Source organism: Calypte anna, chromosome 14 (assembly GCF_003957555.1).
Source record: "Calypte anna isolate BGI_N300 chromosome 14, bCalAnn1_v1.p, whole genome shotgun sequence".
Lineage (NCBI taxonomy): Eukaryota > Metazoa > Chordata > Aves > Apodiformes > Trochilidae > Calypte > Calypte anna.
This window is the reverse complement of record NC_044260.1, coordinates 1,193,343-1,218,383: the sequence shown is the minus strand read 5'-3', so window position 1 is coordinate 1,218,383 and position 25,041 is coordinate 1,193,343. Positions and strand designations below refer to the sequence as shown.

The 25,041-nt window shown below is 45.9% G+C and overlaps 1 protein-coding gene across 1 annotated transcript in view; it reads left to right on the top strand.

Annotated features, from left to right (window-relative positions):
• The window catches only part of CACNA1H (calcium voltage-gated channel subunit alpha1 H), a 208,143-nt gene that overhangs the window by 111,163 nt on the left and 71,939 nt on the right, over nt 1-25,041 (top strand). The window contains exons 7-10 of the mRNA XM_030459930.1: nt 5,345-5,660; nt 18,429-18,521; nt 20,362-21,151; nt 24,264-24,676. Of these exons, the coding sequence (XP_030315790.1) occupies nt 5,345-5,660; nt 18,429-18,521; nt 20,362-21,151; nt 24,264-24,676 (1,612 nt within the window). The remainder of the gene's footprint in view (nt 1-5,344; nt 5,661-18,428; nt 18,522-20,361; nt 21,152-24,263; nt 24,677-25,041) is intronic.

Below are 25,041 nucleotides of genomic sequence, written 5' to 3'. Positions count from 1 at the left end.
TTAAGTATAGTACTAGTACATTCTGATAGGAATTTGGGGAGGCCTTTGAGGTGCACTGGAAATACTGCTTTCTCTCCCCTTTGAACATCACCCTGGTGCAGCACAATATCATGCTGGAAGAAGGTTGTTTTATTAAGGGCTCTCTTTTAGTAGTGACTTTAAAGGAATTACAGGCAGTTACTGGGCTGTTGCAGTAGCTGATTGGCAAGCAATAGAGTGGAGTGGGTCACTGCTTTTAAGGACATGTAAGAAGCTGTTGGTCCCTGACCAGCCCTGGAGACCAGAGTGGTGCTTTGGAGACCTCTGGGAGCTGAGATGCCTCTTGAAGCCCCAGAGAGCTCAGTGCCAGGACTGCACAGCAGTGCCAGGATGGTCTCCATGGTGCAGGAGATCCTTGACAGTGGGAGCTGGAGGGGGAATTTCTCAAGGGTTTTTTGGTTGGTCTGGTCTGAGGGAGGAAGGTTTGGGATGCATTTGTGGGAAGGGCAAGCGAAGCCAGGAGTTTATCTGTAAGATCTCCAGGATATGTCTCCCCCACGCAGCCCCTTTGGCTCCCTCCTGCCATCACGAGCTGCTGTCACTCTAAATAAAGGAACTGGGTCACCCCCAGCTTCTCTGGGTGCTTGCTGCCGGGGCTGCTCCTTGCTTGTGCTTTGTTATGCAGGGGAGCATTTACCTCCTTGTGGAGCCCTTCAAGGAACTCGGTGGGTTGGAAGCAGAAGAGGAGGGAGAGCTGGGAAGTGCTTTGTGTTTATCTAACTCTGCAGGACAGTTATAATGTGAGCACTCCCTCTTAATTAACTCTGTACCTGGTTGGTGTTGTATCTCTCTTGGCTCCTTGCGTTTTGTACAGCTGGGAAAGGCACAGGGAGCCAAGTCAGACAGCTCTGAGTTCATCAGGAAGGTAGTTCTGAGTTCTGCTTAATTGCTCCTCCTGGCACCACTCTGTGCTGCAACGTTGGGTTGTCAGCAGCGTTTCCTCCAGAGAGCATCCTCCTCCTGAAGGGAACAGATCCTGTTCAACAACAGATCTGCTGAGTTTCCTCCATCTTTTCCTCCTCTGCTCCTCAAAGCTGTAGCAGGGTTGTGCCCAGCACACACACACTGTTGTTGTTGATGTCCTGGATGGGATGATTGGCTTGGGCAGACTGAGCTTGAAGGAAAAGGGAGCAGAGAATAACTGCTCACCCTCCTTTGACATGGGAGAGAATGGAGTTTCCTGCCCCACTGTTGTTCTTCTTGTGCACAAATGTGCCCAGGAACAAAGAAAAACCCGTTGCAAAGCTGTTGTAAGCCCAGAGAAGGATGTGCCCCGGGCAGCTGGCCGAGAAAGGGGTGTTAATCCTTTCTAATGTGATAACTGGAGCCTCTGGGGCTTGGTTTCTCATGTCTTTTCCCCAGAGCACAAGGATCTTGTGATTAGTGGATTCATTAACACTAATAAGTTATTTGGACCATGCTTGTTGGCAAGGAACGTGGAAGTCAGATTGACCTTTCCTGCATGTGGAGGTAGATGGTCTTGGCAGAGCTACCTCATTTGTTTTGTGCATCTTGGGGATTCCCTCATTCTGCAGCACTTGTTTCTCATTCTTGTCCCCCTTTTTCCCCCCTTTTTGCTTTGCCAGACAGCTCTGCAAGCAGAAGAACAAGAAAAAGGTGTTAAATTTGCAGTGTTTGCTGTCAGATGGTGTGTCCCTTCCCTGCTGTAGTGGCAGAGCAGTGTGCAGGTCCCTCCCTCTCCCAGCAGGATGGATGTGTGTGTGCCCAGGGCAGACATGGAAGAGGAAAGTGCTTGAAAAGGGTTGGGCAGAAATTGACCCCCATATGGCTGATTTTGGCCTGTCATAGGATGGGCTTTTAGTTTGTTAGTTGTCTGGGGGACAACTGAAAAAATGAGCAGGACAGAGAAGAGGGATGATAAGATCAGTTGAGCTGCAGCAGAACCAAATCAAACTTCAGCCACCCTTCACACCCAAGCTGTGCTTTATTTTCCTGGTTTTATTTTCCTCCCCCAGCCACCAAAGTTTGTTGTTCTTTTAGTTCTCCAGAGGGTTTGTGCCCAGATCTTCTCTACACAGCTTTTTAGATCACAGCCCAGGGTGCTGTGTCTGCAGGCAGTATTTCTCCTTCAGCCTGAGGCTTCCTGAATGGTTTCTCCTGGGTAACGTGCAGCCTCTCAAATCTGAGCCCATGGCTCATCAAGGACCTCTCCAGTTGTGTTGTGTGGTGAATAGAAGTGTTGCATGGGAAGGGAATTGGTTCTGCAGGTCCCCAGCCTGGCTGGATCCTCTTCTTGCAACAAAACTGGGTAGGTGGGCTTCAGCAGACTGACCCACTGCTCCCTGGCTAGCTGTGTCCCAGCTGGAGTGGGCAGAGCAAGAGATCAGAGAGAGCTCTGGGGACTGAAATGATTAATCTGGGATGATAAAGTCAGAGTCCTGCAGCTGGAAGGGCAGAGAGCTGCAGAGTCAGGCCTGGCACTGAATGTTGTGTGGTTTGTGCTGTGGTGGGAGAGGCAGCTCGGGTGTGAGGTTGGGGCAGAGCATCTTCCTGATGCATCAGCCCTTCTGTCTGAGCACTTCTTCCATGGGCAGTGTTCTTGGCATGTGTGTCTGCATCTAAACCCAAAACTGCTCCCAGGAAAGGAGCTTGTGCAGCCATAACTACCAGTTACACAATCATCCTTCCAGATGGTCCAGCTCCCTCTGCAATTCCAGCTTTGCTCTGGGTAGAATCCTAATTACACTGGCCCATGAGCTGTGGTGTGCTGAGCCTTCTCATCCTGCACAAAAGGTGTTTGTGATAGGGAACTGCTGATGGTGGTGTTGTGGCAGGGTGTTCCTTCCAGGCTGGGGAAGGAAATGAGTTTTTGCTGAGTTTCACACCTCTGGAGCAAGTTTCCCTGCATGATCAGTTGAAGTTTGGTTGAGTGTGGCACAATCAGAGTCTTGGTCAGTGTTGCTTGAAGAGAAATGAGAAAGAGCAAGATCACACAGGGTTGTTGTTGCAGGGCTGGGTGTTCTGTGTAGTTTTAGGGTTGCAGATTACTGCCTGAGACTTTTCTGAGTGACTGTGTGCTGCAAGCACCATGTTTGGGCTTTGAGCTGCCTAAAGGTTTGAGTTTGCATGACTTGTCCCATCGGGGGTTTGAGAACTGCAGAGATTATTTGAGCCTGAGCTGGAGGTCCAGGTGCTTTGATGAGAAGGTATCAAATGAGATCTCTTTTGACATCACTTTAGGGACTTAGAGTAGCCTTTTGCCTTTGGACTTGCTTGCTTGCTCTGGGTTCTGGAGCTGTTAATCCGTTGTCACCACCACAGGATGTGGAAAGCCCTGATCCTGATACCCCATTTGAGAGGGTTCAGAGCTACTGAGCCCTTGCTGTTGAGTTCCTTGGGAGGAGGTTAAAGAAAGTGCACCCATGGCCTCTCGCACCTGGAGGGTTTAGAAGAAAAAAATCTCTTTTGAGTCTGGTGGGACTGGGGTGGCTCTGCCCTGGCAGCCCTGGGCTGCATCATGTCTTCTGGAGGTGCAGAGCCCTTCCAGCACCTCAGTGGGTGAGCAGGCTCCAGCTGTGGCTATAAGCAGAGGTTTCCCAGGAGTCTGAGGTCCCCACCACATTTATTTGAAGCTACAGGAGTCCTTTGCATCTCACCACCAAAGCCAGAATGTTGCTGCTGGGGCTCTGCATGACATTTGGGAGTTGGAAGTCACCTCTCTTTCTCTCTCTGCTGCTTCTCTCAAGTCCCTCAGCTGTCTCTGCCCAGGGTCTGTAGTGCTCCCAGACACATTGCTGTGCCTCAGTGGGTTTTAATCCTTCACAAGCCTTTGCAGTCTCCTCCTCTGTGTGACAAACTCTGCAGGCTGTAGTATCTGATCTCCTAGCAAAGCCCTTGCTGGTGTAGATCAGCCTTTTCTTCAGCTTGTTTTATATGGAGATTTCCTTCAAGTGAAACTGATCCGTGGGAGGGGAAGGAGAAGAAGGCTTTTAGGCAGTCCTGGAGGGAAAACATTTCCACCGTTTTCCTTGTCTTTTGAATCTAAGAGAAACTGGGAGGAAGGCAGCACAGTTCAGTCTAGAGGTGTGGGAACACTGCTCAGTGGGAGAGGAATACCTGGTGAATATGTTTAATCACCAGCAAACAATGCCTGATGCCTCTGGTGTGCTACTCCTGCCTGTTCCTGAAGCTGGATGAGCCCTCAACACCCATCCTGAGTGATTCATTGGTGGAGGAGAACCAGATTCCCCAGGGAAGTTGTTCAGGGTTGATTTTCCCCTCTGCTCTGCAGCATTGCTTTTCCTTGTAAGTGCAGTTGCTGAGCTACTCCTGCTCAACTCAAGAGTTTTGGGGAGCAATTTCAAGCAATTGTCTGGAATCACAGTAGTTTGGCACTCATTAGAGCCAAGTTTATGAAATAGGTACATTCAGAAACATAAAAATGCAGCTGTCCTGTCCTGAGCTACTGCTAATCTACTGCCTACATTTCAGTGGGTCAGATAATTTGTGTGTTGCCTTTTCCCTGATCTCCTGACTGATTGGATAGCATCTTGGATCCCTGCAGCTCTGACCACAGCAGATCAAGGTGACTCCAGGACTTTGCACCTTCTCATTTGGAGCAGTCTGAGTGCCCATGGGTCTCACTAATGCTAATGAAACAGCATGAAAAGTCCTGGGCTCTGGTTGCTCACTGCTCTGCCCCAGAGCCTGGCCTGGGAAAAGGCACATCCCTGCCAGGCTGCAATTAGAGCACTTGTTTATCTTAGCTGTAACAGGGACACAAACCTTATCCAGTCCAGTTCAATCAGATCCACAGTAAGCATACAGTCCCTGCTCCTGGGAGCTCTTTCTTGTATTATGTAAGTGGAGGAGGAATCTGAGGTGGCCTGTGGCTGGGTCTCTCCTTGTCAAAGCTCAGCTCACTCATCAAAGGGAGGTGCTGAGGGACAAATTTTTTTTGAAAGCAGCTTTTCTGAAGCACGCTCTGAGCATCAAAAGATCTATCTTAAAATCCTTAGGTAGGAACAAAATGTTCTCTAGATTTTGGGGAGGCACCCGGCCTGCTAGGATTTGTCTTTCTATCTCATTTCAAGTGCCTTCTTAGTTTGGGAAAGCTCAGGCTGATCTTTCACTTTAAGATCATTGGTGCCTCACAGGATGCTGTAAGCAAAAAGCTTTGAAGACAAAGGTAGGGGCTGATGGTTTCACTGTCCTCACTCAGATGGGGCTGAAGGGCAAAGGAGAAATAACACCCCCAAACCAGGGACAGGAACCAGCACCTTTCACTGCTGCTTAAACAAAGGGGGTGTTGTTTATTCTCACCCTTTTCTTTCTTCCCCTCCAGGACATACAACCTTACCTTCCTGCATCCGTACTACCGGACAGATGAAGCAGAGGAGAATCCGTTCATCTGCTCCTCCCATCGTGAAAACGGGATGCAGAAATGCTCCAACATCCCAAACAGGAAGGAGTACAAGGTGGAGTGCACCTTGAGCATGGACTCCTACACCCCAAGTTTATACAACCCTGACTTCAGCAGCAGGAATGCCTGCATAAACTGGAACCAGTATTACAACGTATGCATGGCAGGGGAGGTAAACCCCCACAACGGAGCTATCAATTTTGATAACATTGGATATGCCTGGATAGCTATTTTTCAGGTAGGGTTCTCCTAAAGATTTGTTTCTTTTTGATTTTCACTGAATGGTTTTGGTTGGAAGGGGCCTTAAAGATCATCTAGTTTGGAGAAAAGGAGACTGAGGGGTGACCTCATCAATGTTTTCAAATATGTAAGGGGTGAGTGTCAAGGAGATGGAGTTAGGCTTTTCTCAGTGGTGACCAGTGATAGGACAAGGGGTAATGGGTGTAAATTGGAGCACAGGAGGTTCAAGTTGAATATTCGAAAAATTTTTTTTCCTGTAAGGGTGACAGAGCCCTGGAACAGGCTGCCCAGGGGGGTCGTGGAGTCTCCTTCACTGGAGACATTCAAAACCTGCCTGGACACGTTCCTATGCGAAGTGCTCTAGGTGGCCCTGCTCTGGCAGGGGGGGTTGGACTAGATGATCTTTCGAGGTCCCTTCCAACCCCAAGGATTCTATGATTCTATGATCTAGTCATCTCCTGCTTGGAAAGATTCTGATAGGAATTTGCTTGCATCTGTGTGAAACTGCAAATAAAGAGACATTGAGGAAATGTTTCATACAACACCCTGCCCAAATGTTGCAAAAAAGCATTTGAAAGGAACAGCCATTTTTTCAGTGTGTTTTAGAAAAGGGGGAAAACTCTTTTTGAGGCAGAAAAATGTATGGCAAGTTCCAGCACTGCAAACAGACCTAGATAAATAGCAGAGATTTTTTTGAGGGTTGGGATTTTTATTGTTGTAGGACCAGGAACTGGAGAGTGTTCTCCAAGTCTTTAACCAAGACTTAACATAATTAACGTAGGAATTAGCTTGATGGCATGGTTTGGGCATGATTCTAGAATTGCAGGGTTAGCATGACATGCTGGAGGGAGGAAGAAATAATCCTAATAGCCATTCTGGCTGGAATAGCTGTGAAGTGATACTAATTATGTGGGATTTGAGCCTGTCTTGATCCCCACCTGTATAGCTCTTCACTAGAGACCAAAGTGCTTCTGGCTCAAACTGGGGGAACCTTTACAGGTGAAATGCATTTTCCAACTATTTGTATCTCTGAAACATGAATAACTCATCTACACAATCCAGAGGCTATGGTCTCATAGGGCTTAACCTATTCTAAATGATCTGTGTACTGTTTTCCATTTTTAATTTGCACTTTCTGGTTTTAATTCAAGTTTCTTTATGCTTTTGGCTAGATGCCCTGTTTTATTTACTACTCCTCAAGTGTCAGTGACATCTGTTCCTAAAGGAGAAAAAGTTCTCCTTTTAGTTTTGTTAATGATGAATAATTACTCATTCAGCTCTCTAGATTTCACTTATGAATTTCTTGCTAGTTTCATATTGTGATACAAACTTAATAACTTTGTTTTCATCTGGGAGTGGTAAAGGGGTGATTGTTTGTTCTGAGCATCTTGTTGGCTCTCATGCTGTCACAGTTGTACACCTTGAATCACACTGCTGCTGGTGTCAGTGGCTCAAAGCTCAATCCAGAAGGGTTCAGACATTGCCCAAGTCTCTGCTGGGTTTTTAAAATGCTTTTGGTTCTTTCCTGAAATTAGTATGTCAAGAGAGGAGCTGCCGAGGTAATTCCTGACTGGTAGTGAATGTTGCATGAAGGAAAGAGGGAAATCAAAGCAAGAATGGGTCTCTGGCTGCACTCACATTCTTCTTTTTGCTTCTCTTGTATAGTTCTTTGACAGAGTTTGATGGATGTGCCCAGGAGGTCCTGCCTGGCTCCCACCACGGAGCAGCAATGTTCTTGCCAGGGAAAGGGCAGAGAGCTGCAGAGTGCCTGTGCTAGTGCACTGAAAGTGAATGAGCAGGTGCTTTTTGAGGGCTTCTGCTTCTATTTTGCTTCCTGAGCCTTTTGCAGGCTACAGGTTTTCGTGTCGTGTTGACATTTTCATTTCCTCAGCCAGAAAGAGTGCACTTTTCAGCCAGGAAGAGCACCCCAGCCCCAGCAGAGGTTTCTTGGGTTCCTTTGGGCACAACCGAGCATTTGGCAAAGTTGGATATTGTATCAACAGATCATTTTGGCATCTGCCAGGAGGTTTGTGGTTGGTTTTAGTGCTGCTTAGGCCACCCAAATGCTAAAGAATATTTCCAGACAAAAATCTCTTCTTATGCCTTCTAGAAGTAAGGACTCACTTTTAGAAGCCACAAACAATGACTCCAGGTAAAGCAGCAGCTGTTTGTTGGTTGTAAGGGGCTTGCTTAACTTTGATGTGGAAAGAGTAAATCATTGCTGTAAGAGGTTGGATGCTAAATCAAAACAATTGCTGTGAGCAGAGAACATTTAACAAATAAAGCTATTGAGTTGTGCTCTTATTCCATTTAATAGTGGAAGCTGGCTAGCACCAAGTCAGCAGTTAGGAAAGGCCTCAAAGTAAGTAATGCATTAAGTAGAACTGATGGTTTTGTAGCTCAGGAGCTTCCCAGTGAATTGGGGTTGAATTAATGGGCAGAAAGCAGTCTGTGCTCAGGATGAGATGTGTCCAATTGTCCTGATCCTTTCAGGGGAATAATGAATACGTGGCACTTTGCAAGAGTTACATTGATGGACTGAACCTCAAGGTCTGGCAAGCCCCCAGTTTGCATAATGACAATTTTAGGACTCGGCTTGGTAGAGCATCCCTTAATGATTTTTCCCAAATGAGTTGAAAATCTAGCATGGTTTATGAGCTGTCAGAAGGGATGTTGGTGAAATGAGCCCCCCAGGTGAGATTGGGAAGGAATCTTCCAAGCACAGTGCCTGCAAGTCGTGGCCAAGAGTTTCCAAGGGCATGGTTTGATGCTGTGCAGCCTGTGAACAAACAAAAGCAAAAGCAGAGTTTGACAGGGAAATCTGGAGAACTCTCATCCTTGTGAATGGTGTGCCAGGGCAGGAGGCTGGCAGTATGGCCATGCCCTTTCAGCTCCCAAAATCTGGATTTAAGCAGTGGAGCTGCAAGATGTTTGACTTCATGGTAGTGATCCTGAACTTGGAAGTAACCTGGCACGTGGCAGCAGGGTGAATTGCTTCTGACCTTCCAAGCAGAAGAGTAAGTCATGAGAACTAACCTAGTGCAAATAATAAAATCTTAAAGCAATAGAGGCAATGGCTGCATCCATGGGTGTTTGAAGGGATAATAACTCCTTATGTAATCCTGCAAATGATCCATGTTCTGCTTCCCCTCATTTGTTGTGTAATAGGCTAATTCATGTATATATTTGTTACAAAGGCACGTTCAATGGTAAATTATAGGAACTAATTAGCTTATTACAGAATAAATGAAAGGAGCTGGAACCTAAATTAACTGTGAGGTTTGGCATGATATTAAGATCTCTGTATTGCACACGAATTTCTGCTGCAAGAATAAAAGCAGTAATTACAGGTATTGTTGTCACGCTGCAAATGATGAATTATCTACTTAACCAAAGTCCAATTTAATCTGCATTACTGACAGTCTCAGTGGTGTAACCAAAATGCTGCCACCTTCCTAACTGCTAGTCTTGGTGTGGCTGGACCTAAATGCAGAAACCCTGGTAAAACCAAGGAGGGTTGGATGGCTGGTAAGACACACACAGCATGGGAAGAGATGATTTAGGCTACTTTGCAAACCACAGACTACGTGGATAATTTCATGTCTGACTTCCAGAAAAGTAAGACCTATAATAGCACTTTGCAACAGGAGGCCATTGCCTCCTGGTTTTGGTGAATTTACTGAGGTGAGGTTGAAGGAGCAGTAAGATTCAGCTAGTCAGAACCAAGCTGAGATCAAGGGAACAAGATGTTCCTCTGTGCCTCCTCCCAGGGTTTAGTTGGAAGGACTGAACTTTGAGAGCAAATGTACAGGAAAACATTACATGGACACTTTGGAAAATGTCCATCCAAGAGAGGAGATCTGCCTGGCTGTTCTTCTTCATGTGTTTATTTCGGAAGTAGCTGCATTTTCTAAGGAGCTTCCTTAATGAAGGACTCACTTCAAATTAGTCCTTGGATGCAGCTCTCAGGCTCATTATTCTGTTTCTGGCTTACCAGAAGTGCATATTGCTTCTGAGAGATTTTGCTTAGGAAGATGTCTTGGTTAACAAGTTAATCAAGTCATACAAGTAGCACGTCTCAGGCCCATCATCAGGAGGCCCTAGCAAGGGAATTCTCAGAAGAGACTGTTCTGCATTCAGCAGCCCCCCTTGCTGCTGTCAGGAGAAAAAAACAAAAAACAAAACCCAAACTGGCTGTGTTCATGAGAGCTGGAGACAGCCCAGCAGGCATATGACATGATAAGAATGCCCAAGAGAAGAAAAGCTGAATCACCTTCTGAGGAAAGATGTCTGGAAATAAAGCAGCACTGAAGGAACTGTGAGCAGCAGCAAGAATTCAAGGTGTTATCTTGATAGTGTGCTTAGGTGGAGAACTTCTCTTTGCACCTGATCTCACCATGCCACAGCCACGAAGGTGTGAGTGACCAGCTCAGGAGTGAGAATAACTTTGGAGTGTGAAAGTGGGGGAATTGCTGCCTCCCTCTTCTTCCTTCCTCTGTCCTTCTGCTGATACTTTACTCCTAAGATGGTGGCGGGCTGCCTGAGCAGGTAGGACAGCTGGCAGTGACAGCCATATGCTGCAGGCCACCTGCCAAAAGAGCCCTTTTGTTTCCATGTGAAGTTCCCTTTTCTGTGCTCTAGCTTGTCACAGGAGCCCCTGGGAGCTTGTGTAAGCTATCTCAATCCAATCAAGGATTTATTCATTTTGACCCTGCACTATGTGCTGATGAGAAGCTTCTTTTGTCGTGGTGTTGCTGACTCTGCTTCTGCCAGGCTCTGCAGCCCTGCATGCTGTAGGGATGGGCCAGCTGAGAAGGTACAAACCTTGGGAGGAGACATCAGGTTCGGGAAGAGAAAGGTCCATTTGTCTCATTTCACCACTCCTTGGTGCCCTGATCTGTTCCACAGCCCATGCCCTTTCCATATGATTTTTAGCCTCTGTACATCCTGATTGAAATCCTTCCCTGAGGATTTCTTCCTTGCCAGGAAATCTCTCAGCTAAATCTTTGATGGGGACCATATCTTTCATTCAAATCAAAGACTTGGACTTCTGCTATGGCCAAACACAGGAGTGAGCTTGGAGTCCCTCCTTGTCTTCACTGTCACCCAGTCAGGAAAAGATCTCATCTGAAGAGCCAAGACCTGAGGCTTTAGCATTGCTTTTCGTTACAGTAAGCACAAACCTCCACATTGTAACCTACTGGCAGGACAAAATTGGCAGTGTCCTTTCGTTTGGTTCCTACTTACCTGGGCTGTCACACAGATACTATTTGGGACCTTTCTGGGGGCCTGTTTCCTTTGTGTTGTTACTGGATACCTTGACCAAAGGTCCTTGCAAAATGGAAGCTCAGGAATGGTTACACCAGTGTCTCAAGAGTATTGTACCCAAGATACAAGTGATACCCATACTTGGCTGTCTGCTGCCACCTCTGTTCTTCAGGCAGTCCTAAATATTTGGGGGAACAGCCAAGAGGCACACTGAAGCAGAAGGAAGTGAAAGAGCTTGAGGCATCCAACTACAATTGTATTTTTGTGTAGCTTGTAGTTTTGTGGACCATGTTGTTCAGAAGCAGCTGTCACGCTGGGTGCCCATGTTTTCAGAGTTCATTGAGTAGATAATTTTTTGGCCAAAAGGACGTTTTGTCAACTGGTTTGTTTGTTCTTTAGAATGGAGATGTGTCAACAGTGCTTATCTGTGCTGAGTTTGGCAAGAAGTTTTGGCTGGGGAGAGAAAGAGTTTCAAGCTTTTCATTTCCACTACTTCAAAATGAGACTTTGTCACTAGATTTGAATTTGTTTTGGATCACCAAGAATATTTCACTTCAAATGATGGAGTTTGAGTTTTGTTGGTGATGCTTTTTAAAATTTGGTCAGCCAAATAAGTCTAACTTTCTTCACTTGAAGAGCTTTCATGCTGAACACCAAATCTAAAAATACCCAGCCCCTTTACAGCATCTCAGAGTGTGTTTCCAAGAGGATTAGTTGCCTTTGATAAAACTCCTTGATTTAGAAGGCTAGAAGGAATCATTCCATATAGGACAAGTTGGAGAGGCCATCCTGATTCCAGGCTTGGGCCCTCTGACCTCCCTCCTGTAAACTCTTTAGCTTTGGAAGGTTTTCATCCTCCCTCAATCAGAGGTAGCATTCAGAGCAGAAAAAGGGGTCCACGCAGGAGGTCTTGGCCTAATCTATAGTCCAGTTGGGTTATGAAAAAGCATCGACATTTCTTACAGGGAAATCTTCCTTTGGTTGGATTGGCTGTGCACCTTTTCTCCCTCACAGTCTCTAATAAGGTTTGAAACAAAGTGTAATCACACAATTAACAGAAATCCTTCCTTTTTGCATTTGAGCTAGGACCCCAGACTGCTTCTGTGTTCCAGACAGTGGTGTCTGGAGAAGCACTGGTGTTCAGATAATTGCTGTAGGGTACACTCATCTGTAAGCAAGGTTCTCAGTCTGGCTTTGGTTCCCTTCCCATTGCAAGCTCTTCATCTTTCTCTGCTATGAGTCTCTGATTTATGGCTCCCTGCATGGTAATGGACTCATTATTGCTGAAGCTAAACAGTTAAATATATTTCCTCTGCATAAGATACTTTTACACAAACAATGAAGACAGAGGATAATTATCACAGTAAATCAAACCTCATGAATATGGGCTGAGAGGTGATTTGTTCTACACAACAGTCATCTGAATCAGTAATGTTCTTGCTATCGGATGAGGATCTTGCATTATTTAGTGTGAAATGGCAACTAACCTTCCTCTTGTAGCAGAAGCTGCTCAGCTTTTATGCCATTTTTAGGCTTGTAGATCCAATTTCATAGGGTACTGGGCCACCAGTAACTGCTCCAGTGATATGTCCAACCTTACTGTGCACTGGCTGCACTCCGTGTTTCAGGATCCAGTGGTAATGCTGCCCAGAGATAACATTTCTGTGGAACAAATTAGAGAGGTTTCAAATCAAAACCAGATGCAAGGTAACACAGGTTTATTTTCTGTTTCACAGGGCCACTTTTCAGAGCAGATGCATGCTTTGCAAGACTCTCTCTTTGCAAGGCTAAAGCTGCTCTGGAAAATAAATGGGCCCTCAAAGTGAAATGTCCAAAGGACATTATTCAGAATATAAGAAGAAAACCTGTTTTTTTTTCTGTCTACATGGCTACTTAACAACATGTGTCACGAGGAAATAATTACAATTGTGAAGTTGACTTCAAATTTGGTTGGCTGCCAAGCACTCTGCATACAAAAGGAGAAGGAATATTCCATTATTCACTGGTCAGTGTTTGCTAGCCAAATCAATATGCCCAAGAGAGCAGACAACATAGATAAGAGGCTTTCCGAAATAAATTCTGAAGGCTTTATATAACTTACTGAGACCACCATAGTCATTAATAGTTCTTGGATCTTGTCTTGATGAGGCTTATAAAACTAAGAAATGAAAAAGAAAAAGCAAGGGAAAAAAAAGCAAAGCCTGCAGCAGGGCCAGAGAAATGATGAGATAAAAAGTAAACAAACCCAAATAATCCTGACAGTCCTCAGAGTTGCTCTTTGGTTCAGTGTAGTTGATTCTGATGCAGATAATGCCCTTTTTTGTCCCCAGAGGACCCAATTTAGGCCAAAGAAAGAGACTGAATGCAAATGATAGAAGCCAATTAAGATGAACAGTTCAAATGGTCTGGAAAGAGTTGAGTTTCTTGGTAGCATCTCCTGCTTTGGTCAGACACTGAGTTGGAACAAGCACCTGCAATTCTGAAATCAATCACCCAGGAAATGTCTATTTGCCAGAGCTGTGCTTTTTAGGGGGTTTTGATCAAAGTGTGAGATGCTGATTTTTGTTTCCCCTGCTTAGGGAGTCTGTCTCTACAAATGGAGTCTGTTCAAGTACAACAGAAGTGAAATCTCACCATGAGGAAGATGAGGCCTCAGGGCTTCCTGTGCTGTGCATTCAGTTCTTAAGATCTTTTCAGCTTCACTTCACACAGTAATTTTCCAAACTTTCCTCCATTGATTAGGAACATCTCAGAGTTGATTTCTCTCCGCAGCAGTCCATCTGGCACAAGCCATTAGTGCTTTTTAATACACAGAAAGTAAATCAGTGTTTGACTTTAATTAATAAAGTAGTATGGGTTGGAGTTTGTATGTTATGTGGGTTTGTTTTTTTTTTAACTGATGCTAAAGCAAAAGATAACCTGCTCTTGAGTCATTTTTAGCTAAGAACTTGCAGAAATTTTGGCTGAGCCCAAGGATAAGGATTTTCATGATGAAACTTCATGACATAATAAAATAAATTCTTCAGCAGAGACCTTTGAAGTGGCTCCAGAAAAAACAAAGTGAACCTCCTGTCTCCCTGGGAACAGTGAGGTGATCCGAGTTAATTGCCAGCATCTTTAATCTACATCTGTCATGATTTTTCACTCTGAAGTTTTAGACTGGTTCCGATTAGCTTGACTAGAAGACCTGATTCTGTCCCCAGTTATGCTACCATAAATCAGATGAGCATCTTTATTACAGCTGATGAAATTATTGTGGCATGAGCAAAGCCAGGAGGATCAGAGTCACCAAACAGAAGACTTGCACACACACACACACACACACACACACACACACAAAAAAAAAAATCATCTGGTTGTCCACTCTCATGCTGCTCATATTAGTGTGTGGTTATCAGGGAGTGAATGAATGGTGCCCAAGCCAAAGATCAATGAAGTCTTTGTGTTCACCTCAGTGAGCTTTCCAGTAAATCCTTGCAGTGGTGGGAGGGAAGATCAGGCACAAGATTCAGGGCTTTAATACTCAGCCACATAGGTATTAGAGGAAGACAAATGATTTATCCCATCTCTGCCCATGCTGTGTAAGAGGCAAGGACAGAGTGAGCAGGCAAGGAGAAGCAGACTGAGCATCATTACAGATCTCTGATGGGTGAGAGGACAGCTCTGTGCTCTGCCCAGGGTCTCAGTCCTTTGAAGGTGAAAATCCTTTCCCCATGTTAAGGGCCATCATCTCCTTTCTGTCTGGGTCTGCAGCATGTGATTACAGTTGGCAGCACCCTCCAGGATAACCTTGCCAATCATCTTAATTGAATCTTTCAGCTATTTCCCTGCAGCTGCCAATTTAAGTGTGCCACAGACCTGCACATCTTTCTCATCAGAGCAGAATTAGGAAACATGTTTCTTGCAGTCTTATCTCTGTTGCTAAATAATTGTATGTTGCATTTATTGGGAGCTTTGAACTGGTACATTTGGAGACACTGTTTAATATGTCTGTCTGTGAACAGCCACGGCTTGAACAGGATTTAATTACTGAGAATGGACTGCTGAGATTGGAAAGCACAAGAAAGGTGCTCCAGGTCCTTGGAAGACATCTAGAAAGGGCTTGGAGGGCCAAATACTGGAGCTGAAGTCAAGTTAATTAATCAGATTGAAGAGAGGAGGAAGGCATTTCTGCTTAGCAGAGTAGGCAGCTTTGCGTTCAGGGTGCCCCAAGGGAGGAACAGGAGGTAATACAACTACTGAAAAAAAAAAACGTACCTACGTTCTTGGGAGAAAAGCAAGAGTTGGAGGGAATCCTCCAAGGTCATCTGGTCTGAGGATAAGGGTGTAGGATCAAGCAGTGAACTTTGCAACAGTGGAGATGCCTTTGATTTGGTTCCAAAAATAGTGAGAGTTTTGTTCACAGTGTGTAGACCAGCTGCTGGTAAATTCAAGTGGTTCTCCTTTATACCAAGGCCTTGCTGGGGATGTGCAATGAGATCTTGGAGGAGGTAAAAATGTAGTTGTAAAGTCATTCAGAACACTGAAAAGGACAGCGGGAAAGAAGTGGGCAGCCTGGCAAGGATCAGGCTGTGAAAACCACAGACACTGTTTCAGTTCAGACAGGTGGCTCTGTGTGTGTGTTGTCCTGCATTTCTCTGGAGCTATTTGCTTAAAAAAAGAAAACAGATGTCTGTGAGCACACTCCCTTACAGCATTGCTAGTGCTCTCTAATCCTTGGCAGCTCAGGAATCCTTCCCCTAGGTACTGCTGCATTTGTACTGGGCCATGGGTCCAAGAATGAATCCACAAAGATGTCAAACAGGAGAACAAAAGCCCAGTGGTCTGTTTATCCCTCCTGCATCCCTTTGGTTTACAAGTGAGTAGTAAATAATGCAAAATTCTAATTACATCTTAAATATTCTGAGAGCCGGATGAACGTTTTCAGCCCTCCAGAGGAGAAATGTGGTGTGTTGATTTATTTCTTGCTGAAAATGCTGTCTAGTGTGCAAGAAAAATCTCTCTCTAACTGTTGGTTGGCCCTTGCTCTTGTCTCAGCAGCTGTTTCCCAGGTGGGGAGCTGGCAGTGCCTGCAGAAGCCCAACAGCAGCCCTCAGGTACCTCTTTTTGCTGAGAGGGCTCTGTGTTTAGTCATTTCAATAACTTCAATTTGGAGGGTGCCATCCAAAGGCAAATTTGGTGAAGAGGTGTATCCAGTGCTGGGAATTTCTTTCTGGAGAGGGTGATCAGGCATTGGAATGGGCTGCCCAGGGAAGTAGTGGATTCTCCGTGTCTGGAGATCTTTCCAAAGAGCCTGGATGTGGCACTGAGTGCCATGGGCTGGGAAGCACGGGGGGAGTGGATCAAGGGTTGGACTTGATGATCTCTGAGGTCCCTTCCAACCCAGCCAGTTCTAGGATTCTATGAATCTCTAGGCTCGTTTTTCATCCCCAAGTGTAAATGGATGGAGCACCTTCTGTGGGAGCCTAACTCTGAAATGCCCATCCAAACAGAGGGAAAGGAGGGGTGAGAACTTGGCACAGCACAAAGGAGACTATTTCTTAGTTGGCAGGGATTTGGTTTTGCTTTGTGTCACCTCCCAGCTTGATCCCTCCAGTTTCTCCCCGAACCTACAGAGGCACTGAGAGATGATCAGCTGCCCACGCAGACAGGAAATGTGGCTGAAGAGAACTTTGCTCTCTTTAAATGTTTCAACCATGTTAAAGGAAAGGCAGAAAAGGGCATTTTGAGTTTGATTGCTTGTCCGTTTCACGCTGCTGAACAGACTGATCACTGCCTGTGTCTGCCCAGACAGCTTAACTCCTCCTCAGATTCCAGGGTGAATAACAGCACTTGCACCCACACATAAAAAATGTGTCTGTTGCTGCTGAAAACTTTCTGTTACAGATTTGGATCACTGGGGCCCTTGCTGACCAAAAAACCTTCCTTTTGGTTTTGTGAAATCCATGCTGCTGGAAGCAGAGTGGTGCTGTCTGGCATATCATGACCCAGCAGTGAGGATGTGATATGAAAGAATATCGAATGCATGGAATGAGGAACAGGAGAGATGGGTGCAGTTGGTGTGAATGCAGCCAGCATGCCATCAGATGTGATTGCTCCAAGTCTTTAATGATGCTGACAAAGTAAAACAGCTGCAGAGGCAATTTTTACCTGCTCCTTGGCAGATCATGTTTATTGGGTTTAGCTGTATTCTCTCACTCAGCTGCATGGTGGGTGTTAAGTTACACGTGCTTCAACAAGGGAAGTGGGTTTGAAAACTTGCTGGTAAGACATCACCACGTTTGACTTGAGGGTGGGAGGAATGAAGAGTAGGTAGTGTTGCTCTTCCAGCACCCATGAGCTGATGGCAAGGTGCTCTGACAGTCTGATGGGAAGTGTGAGTATTGATGGTTGTGTGTGCAGCACAGCCATATCCAGGAGCCTTTTCCAGCTCCTTGAATAAAAACAAAATAGGAGAAAAAAGGCAAGGCTTCGTGTCTGACTTCCCTGCTGATGTTTTGCCCTGATGCTCCAGGTGTGATGAGAACATTGTTTTATTCAGTACCTCAACAGCAGGTTCTGTATGGAACAACTTTTCTGCCTGTGCCATACAGAAAGTCCTTCAGACAGATGAGGTTTGATCCTTTTCTTGTTCACAGCAAGCTTGTTCATGGTTCCTTCACTGCAGACAGGGTTTAAATCAGGAATGATGCTCCTGAAATTGGAGGCAGGTGGCAATTCTGGGGTTATGCTGGGACCACCAAGGCTCACATTAGGCATAGTGAATTAGGTATGTCAGTGCAAGTAAATCCAGACAGGAGCTTTGATTTTGATGGAAATTGTGCTGGGATTTCAGCTCCAGGTCTAGTAGCAAGATAGCTCTAGACATTTGGTATGTTTTATCTAAATAAAAAGTGTAAATTACATGGCAGAATTCACTTTGCTCTGCACACAGCCTGTGTGGTGTTAATTAAATCCTCGGCTTCTTTTTTAGTTGAGGGAAGACTGAGAAAACGAGTCTGAAATCAATTCTACATTTAATTAAAGTAACTCTCCCATTCAGATGCCTTCCTACTATGACATTGGTGATGCAGTTGTAACAGTGAGCCAGTAAGAATCACAAAGAAAATGGTTTTACAGAAATAAAATTGACTTAAACAGCTTAGGAATTTTACAGGTAGCATTATGAAACCAGGAGCCTGAGATGTGCCCCAGATCTCTGCACGGAGAGAGGGGCTTTTGCATTGTATATAATCCCTCCTTGGAATTTCTTTGCACTGGCTTAGAACCAGTGGTTCATATGTTTTCATGTAATTTTTTAATCACTTTAATTGTACCAGATTCTTGTAGAAAGCTCAGCTCAGTCCTTTGGTCACACATTGCTGCTCTCTGAAGCCACCTTGGGCCACTTGAGAGGTGCTGTGGAGTGATGAGTACCAGGCACTATCAGATGATTCATGTTTACTAACTTTTTGGTTGACTTTTGTTCTTACACTTTCTTTCTCTGTCTTTTCTGTAGGTTATAACCCTGGAAGGATGGGTTGACATCATGTATTATGTGATGGATGCACATTCTTTTTACAATTTTATATATTTTATATTGCTTATAATAGTAAGTATGAACCGTGGGATGCTCCCACTCCTTGTCCTGGTGGGTAAAGTTGTTCCCTGTGCATTTCACAGGGAAGAGCCAGATAGACTTCAGGGTGGGAGACCCTTCTCCCCCCATAAAGTGTAATCATGCAGGTTGTGATTAGTGCTGTGGGGACAGATCATTGGCTACCACTCTCCTTTTTAGTGTCACATGTGATGCATGGTCACAGCTTGTCAAGCCATATGGTCATTCCTCCCTCTTAATCTCCCAGTCTTGGTCTTGTCACCTTGATGTGTCCTAACTATTGTGCCTTGGCCAAGCAACCATTAATCAGAACAAAAAGCAGAGAAGGTGTTGATTTTCTTTTTAGCCTCCTGAGTGTGCCAGAGGACACCTTGTTTCAATGAAGAGCCTTTAAAATATTGATCCTTATCTGAGCCCTTTAAATAACAGTAATAATAGTGCACCCTTCTGAAGTCTTACAGAGCTGTCATTCCTAAAAACAAAGTATTACTCACTGGAGGTTGCCTTCAGAAGCTGCCATTCCATGTTAGTAAGGTTCTGCCTTTACAGGGAGCACAAACTTGTCCAGGGTTTCCACATCTGTGGAAAAATGAAGCATTTATGTCAGGAGGAGAGCAGAGGAAAAAGTCCTGTGTAGCTATCAGGCAGAACATGGGGAAGAGGCACTTCAAAGTGCTTTTGTGGCTGGATATTCTTTATATATAGCTTCATCCTCATCAATGTGGTTTTGAAGGCTGTGGGAAGTCAAACCACCACTGCTCCCAGCACCAGTGGGAAAGGCATGGATCAGAGCAGTGTGAGATTTTTTCCCAGTAATGGATAGCATTCTGAAAGCAGTGATTTTTGAGCCTTTAGCAACAGGCCACACTTAGTAGAGATTTATGCTCCACTCGTTTGAGTCCCTACATATGGGTCCTTGCAGAAAAGCCAGAAGGTGACTGATCTTCAAGTCACTTGGAGCTGGGAGTGGCACCCTTGCTGCTTCTCAAAGAGTATCCAGGTGGATATTACAGTCTGCAGAACAGCACTGCAAACCATTTCCCAGTGGCTTCTCTTGAGGATTCACCAGACAGTGGTCCAAATGAAATCCATATGTCTCCTACTGACCACAGCACAGAGGTTTGGCCATGGTGACAGTGGCACTTTGATGACATCAGTCCCTTTTACACCTTTGGGTTCTTACTCTCCGGTGGGAATATTTGACATTTTCCTTTGGCTGATTTATAAGCCCAAGTGGTGAAAAAACAGTTTGTGGACCCAGCAGCTGAGGGAAAGATGTAGCCTTATGTCACTTCACATTCTTACCCTTGGGGCTTCATCTTCAAACTCTGGTATCACCCAAGAACACATCAACTCAACCAAACAGTAAATCAAGCTTTCCTTGGAGCACTGAATCTCCTGGAGATGCATGGACCCTGACTGTCCTCAAAAGGACATTCACACACACAGAATGGACTTCAGACCATCTTTCCTTGCAGGTTGGCAGGGTGTTTCCTGGGATCTCTTTTGTGGTGGTGACTGATTGCATTGTGTTTTATAGACCTTGTGTTAGCAGCAAATGTCATCACTGTTGAGGGGAGGAAAGTGGTGAAGGCTGTTGTTTACAGCTTGCTTTGCCATTACCAAAATAATTTAACATGACTTAGGACCAAATTTAGCAGTTCTCAGGCACACATTGACATCACATTTGGTGAGCAGTCCCTGAGATTCAGCATGTTTGGAAATCTTGGGATTTCTACGAACCACGCTTCAAGTTCAGATAGCGTGTGGTGGTCAAGAGCAGGTCTTGCTTTGTCAAGTTCCCTGCTAATTCCTTTCCCTGTGTTTTCTCCAGGTTGGTTCCTTCTTCATGATTAACTTGTGCCTGGTTGTGATAGCAACACAGTTTTCTGAAACAAAGCAGCGGGAGAACCAGCTGATGCAGGAGCAGCGGGCCCGTTACCTCTCCAACGACAGCACAATTGCAAGTTTCTCAGAGCCAGGGAGCTGCTACGAGGAGCTGCTCAAATACATCTGCCACATCTTCAGGAAGGTGAAGAGGAGAACGATCCGGCTGTACAACAACTGGCAGAGCAAGCGCCGGAAAAAAGTCAACCCAAACAGCAGCACCAACGGGCAGAGCCAGAGGGGCAAAAAGCGCATCACCTCCATACACCACCTCATCCACCATCACCATCACCACCACCACCACCACTACCATATCAGCAATGGGAGCCCTCGGGGCCCGTGCTCCAACCCTGAGATCTGTGACCTGGAACTCAAGGTGATGAAACCTGGAGGTCGATTGATGCTTCCTCCTCCCTCACCCAAGTTGCAGGGTCCTGCTCCTCCTCCAGATTCGGAGTCTGTGCACAGCATTTACCATGCAGACTGTCATGTTGAAGGGCCACAGATGAATTGTAAGTCTTCCAATGCCCCTGCAAGCATTAAACTGACTGCTGGACTCTCCAACCATGGCAACATGAACTATCCTACCATCCTGCCTTCTTCAACTAGCAAAGCCACTTCTGTTCCAGTTCCTAAAGGAAAGAAGAATGGTAATTCACCTGTGGCCGTGGTTAATAGCCCTGTAAATTTGAGCACAGACTCTTATGGGAAGCTGCAGCAACTGGTAGGAGAGCATGGTAAGGATAAACAAGCTGATTAATTAATTTTTTTTTTGCTTGGGAAAACTGGAGCTGAAGGCTGAAAAATAGTCTTAAGCCCTCAAATAGTAAAAAGTCAAAAGGATCTAGCTTCTGTTTTTTAATCTCTTTAAGCCAAACTTGTAATCTGTTTTTAGAATGCCTGTGTTTTCTGAAACTGTTTATCCCCGTGTGCATGGACACAAATATTTATCCCAGTGATGTATGTGCTGAAAAAATACCAAGCCTAGCTTGGGGGGGGTCACAGTAAAGGTTGCTTGCCAAATAGGTTGGATGGCTTGTCTTTGTCAATTTTTAGGGTTGTTGCTTTCTTTTTTTAAGCAACCATACAAAAGGGTAAAGTGGATTGTTTATAGAAATTGCCTTCAATGGAGCTTAGCAGGAGGGCAGAAAGGGGCAAGGTTAGTTGCAGCGTTCTTCCATTGTTAAGCAAAAGCTTTGTATGAATCATTCATTTGTCTTTAGCTATGCAAGTAAAGAAGGTTATTATGACAATGTGTATTTACCTTGAGACAAATGCCCAGGCTCTGCAGAAGTCTGGAACTGGGAAAGCGAGGATGAGCAGAAGAGCTGTTGCTTGGTAGGCAGTGCTCAAGTCAAAGCTTTGGTTCTTTGTGCTTGCAAGGGGATCTGCTGCTGGGTTCCTCTACAGAAGAAAGCCCACAGTCTCAGTCCTAACTGTGACATCCCAGGGCCACCATTTCAATGACTTAGAAATTTTTCAAGTGTTGGCTCTTTGAAAGCCAGAGGTTAGATGGAGTTGCTATTAATAATGCAATTATAGTGTCCTCTTTTTCCAAAGGCATTTAAGCCCAGAGGATGCCAAAATCCTTTAAACAAATCTCCTGAAATGGTTTTGTCTCTTTCAGAAGTGTGGTCATCTCTAGGGGAAGGGGTGGATGCCACAGCTCTTGGCTAGTGAGCAGCAGCTTATTTGTCACCCTGAGGAGCACAGGGGCTGGGAAGGGAAGCAAGTCAGCTGGGTCCATCTGGGGACCCCCTACACACAATGTCTCAGTGCTCAACTCTTCCCCTCTGTGTCTCTGGCTCTTTTGAGTTCCTCCTTCCCACTCCTACCACAGCCTTTCCTGCCACACCAACAGGGCTGACTTGGGTTCACTTCCACACCAAAACCATCTTTGTACAGCAGAGATGATGGTTGTGTCTTCTGGGCTTCAGGAGGATCCTTAAGTGCCAAAGAAGTGAGCTCCTGGGGGTGTAGCTCTGCCAGGCACAGTTCCCCACTCGTGTTTCTCCATACCAGCCTAAACTTAGCAAAGGAGCCATGTAAAGTCCTTACCCTGTGTTCTGCCAGAAAGGTGGGGTGGACCCATAAGCTTACCCAACCCTCCTGGCCTCAGCCTCTTTGGGCAAAGAGCTGTTTTGCTTAATCCCCTCTCCACTCTTACAAGTCAATAAGCAGAGTCTGTTCACTGCAAGGCGTGTGCAAGGAGAGCACACAAGTGATAATTGAGAGCATTAAGGAGGTATTAGCAGCCAGGGCACTCACAGCTCCAGCTGGAAGCAAGGTTGGTGTCTGCTGGGAAAGATGCAATTGTGGGAGGGAGTATTCTCTTCCCTCCTTTTGTTGTGGAATTGAACAGCATAAAGTACAGCCTGTTCCTTCGTGTTCTTGTGCCCTGCAATGCTGTGAGGTTATTTTAGCAGGCAGCAGCCAAGGAGACTCTGGTATTTTGAAGACATCTGTGGCGCCAGTGTTTTTCATATAATTTTTAACACTTTGATAGCATTAAATGATGTCTGGCAAGCCCACTACCTCTGCTATCCATGCTGCTGTGGCTGTGCTGCAGTCTTTCCTTAACAGATGGATCCTGATGGGAAACACCATGCGTGCAGTGCTGCACCAGTGCTGCTTACAGGTTGAGTAAGGGGGCAAATACTTCTGATCCTCTTGGTGTCTTTGATGTAATGACCAGGAGAAGGGATAGTCCTCTCCTGCAAGGCTGTTTTGAAAGCCAGTGATGTCTCAGTGGCATTCAGGTAAGTAAAATACATTTTGACTCTTCTCGCAACCCAGTTTTCAAGCTAACGGGTGACTTTTGTTTGGTGCTGCCTTCTCTTTAAAAATGTCCTTGAATGTCAGCTAGGAGTGGCTGAAATCAGCAGCATTACTGTTGGGTGAGCTTCAAGTTCCTAGGCCAGGAGTATCCCCTGCCTTTTGCTTGGTCTCCCCGAAACCAATCCAAGTGTTGTCCCTATCCAACTTCCCAACATCTTAAAGGGGCATCTTAAGGAGGAAAACCATCCTCTCCCCTTATTTCCCTGAACTTCAAAGAAAGTTGTCATTGATGCTTGAGTGGTATTTTCTAGGAAGGATCCCATGCTCTCACAGCAATGCATTCATGGTGTGGGATTTTTTAATGTCTGATTTCTGAATATGAGAAAATAACATCTGATTCCTGTTCCACCCCAATCATCCACGTTACGTTTGCCCGTATCATCCCTCTACCCAGGCTGTGTGAGGGCAGCAGCATTTCTCCTCGCACCACTAAACATGTGGCAATGTGTTTGATTTTAAAACACCCTGGGCAGTCGGTCTCGTGCCTCAAGCAAAGAACCCACCTAAGCTTTATTAAAGACCGTGAAGGGACTCCATGACTCTCCGAGCTGTGTCCTGTGGTCAGTAGCTACCTAGGGTCCATTTCTCCCTCTCTCTCCTGGTTATTAGCTAAATGAAAACACTGTCTAAACCATGTATCACAGCTGGGTAGCCCTCAGATCACCGCTGGTGATGTTAGCCTGGTCAGTTATCATAAAAAAATAACTGGAGAGAATTGTGCCTCGCAGTCTTCCTCCAGCAGCCCAACATAAGATGGCTGCCGCGTTCTGTGGAGAGTGGCCCCTCAGCGCCACGGAGGGGATAGAGCGAGTGCCGGGCCTTGGGGAGAGGGTAAGAGAGGGGAAAACGAGGCAAAGCAAGAGCCACCTGGTGAGATGGATGGCTCGAAGGGGATTCCATTTCTTTGAGGCTGCGGCAGAAGGTGGGCAGACCTGGTGCTGTGGGGACTGGGGTCTGTCAGCCACGCTGAGGGGGTGAGGTGGTGGTGACTCTGAGTCTCTCCCCTCACAGGTCTGCGGCGGACGCCCAGCCGGCTGTCGGGGCTGGGTGCTGCCTGCCCGCTGCCCAGCCCCCCGGGTGACACCCTGACCTGCGAGCTGCGGGAATGTCCCTTCTGTGCCAGCCTCCTGGACGACCCTGAGTTCGCCTTCAGCGAGTCTGACAGCTGCGACTCTGACAACAACGGCGTCTACGAGTTCACCCGGGACCTGCAGCACGGAGACCACAGAGACCAACTCCAGCAGCCACGGGGGAGGAGGAGGAGGAAGAAGAAAAAAACCAAGGAGAGGAACAAAGTGAGCCGCCTGTGGAAGGCTTTTGGCAGCAAGCTGAAGAGGATCGTGGAGAGCAAGTACTTCAACCGAGGGATTATGATCGCCATCCTCATCAACACATTGAGCATGGGCATCGAGTACCATGAGCAGGTGAGTGTGGGACTGCCTGTAGAACCCTGAGGGTTTGTGGTTTCAGGTGCTTGGGGAGATTGTCAAAGCCACGTCAGGTGAAGAGCAAGGGCTTTTCATGCAAGTTGGAAACACCAAATGGGGCTGAGCCTGCAGAAGTGTGATGAGCAGGAGCCATCCTTCTGTGTGCAAAAAGCCTGGGAGGTGTCTGGCAGTGCTGCTGAGGTGTGGAGAGTTTAAATGTCTATGTTAAGGCAACTGTCTGCTTAAGGTGTTTGCTGTGAATTATTCCTATAAGCATGAGTTGTTCTGGTGGAAATAACCCTTTGTTCTGCTGGGGGTAGTGCACAGTGGACCATGTAGTGCAAATGACCCACACAGAGGTT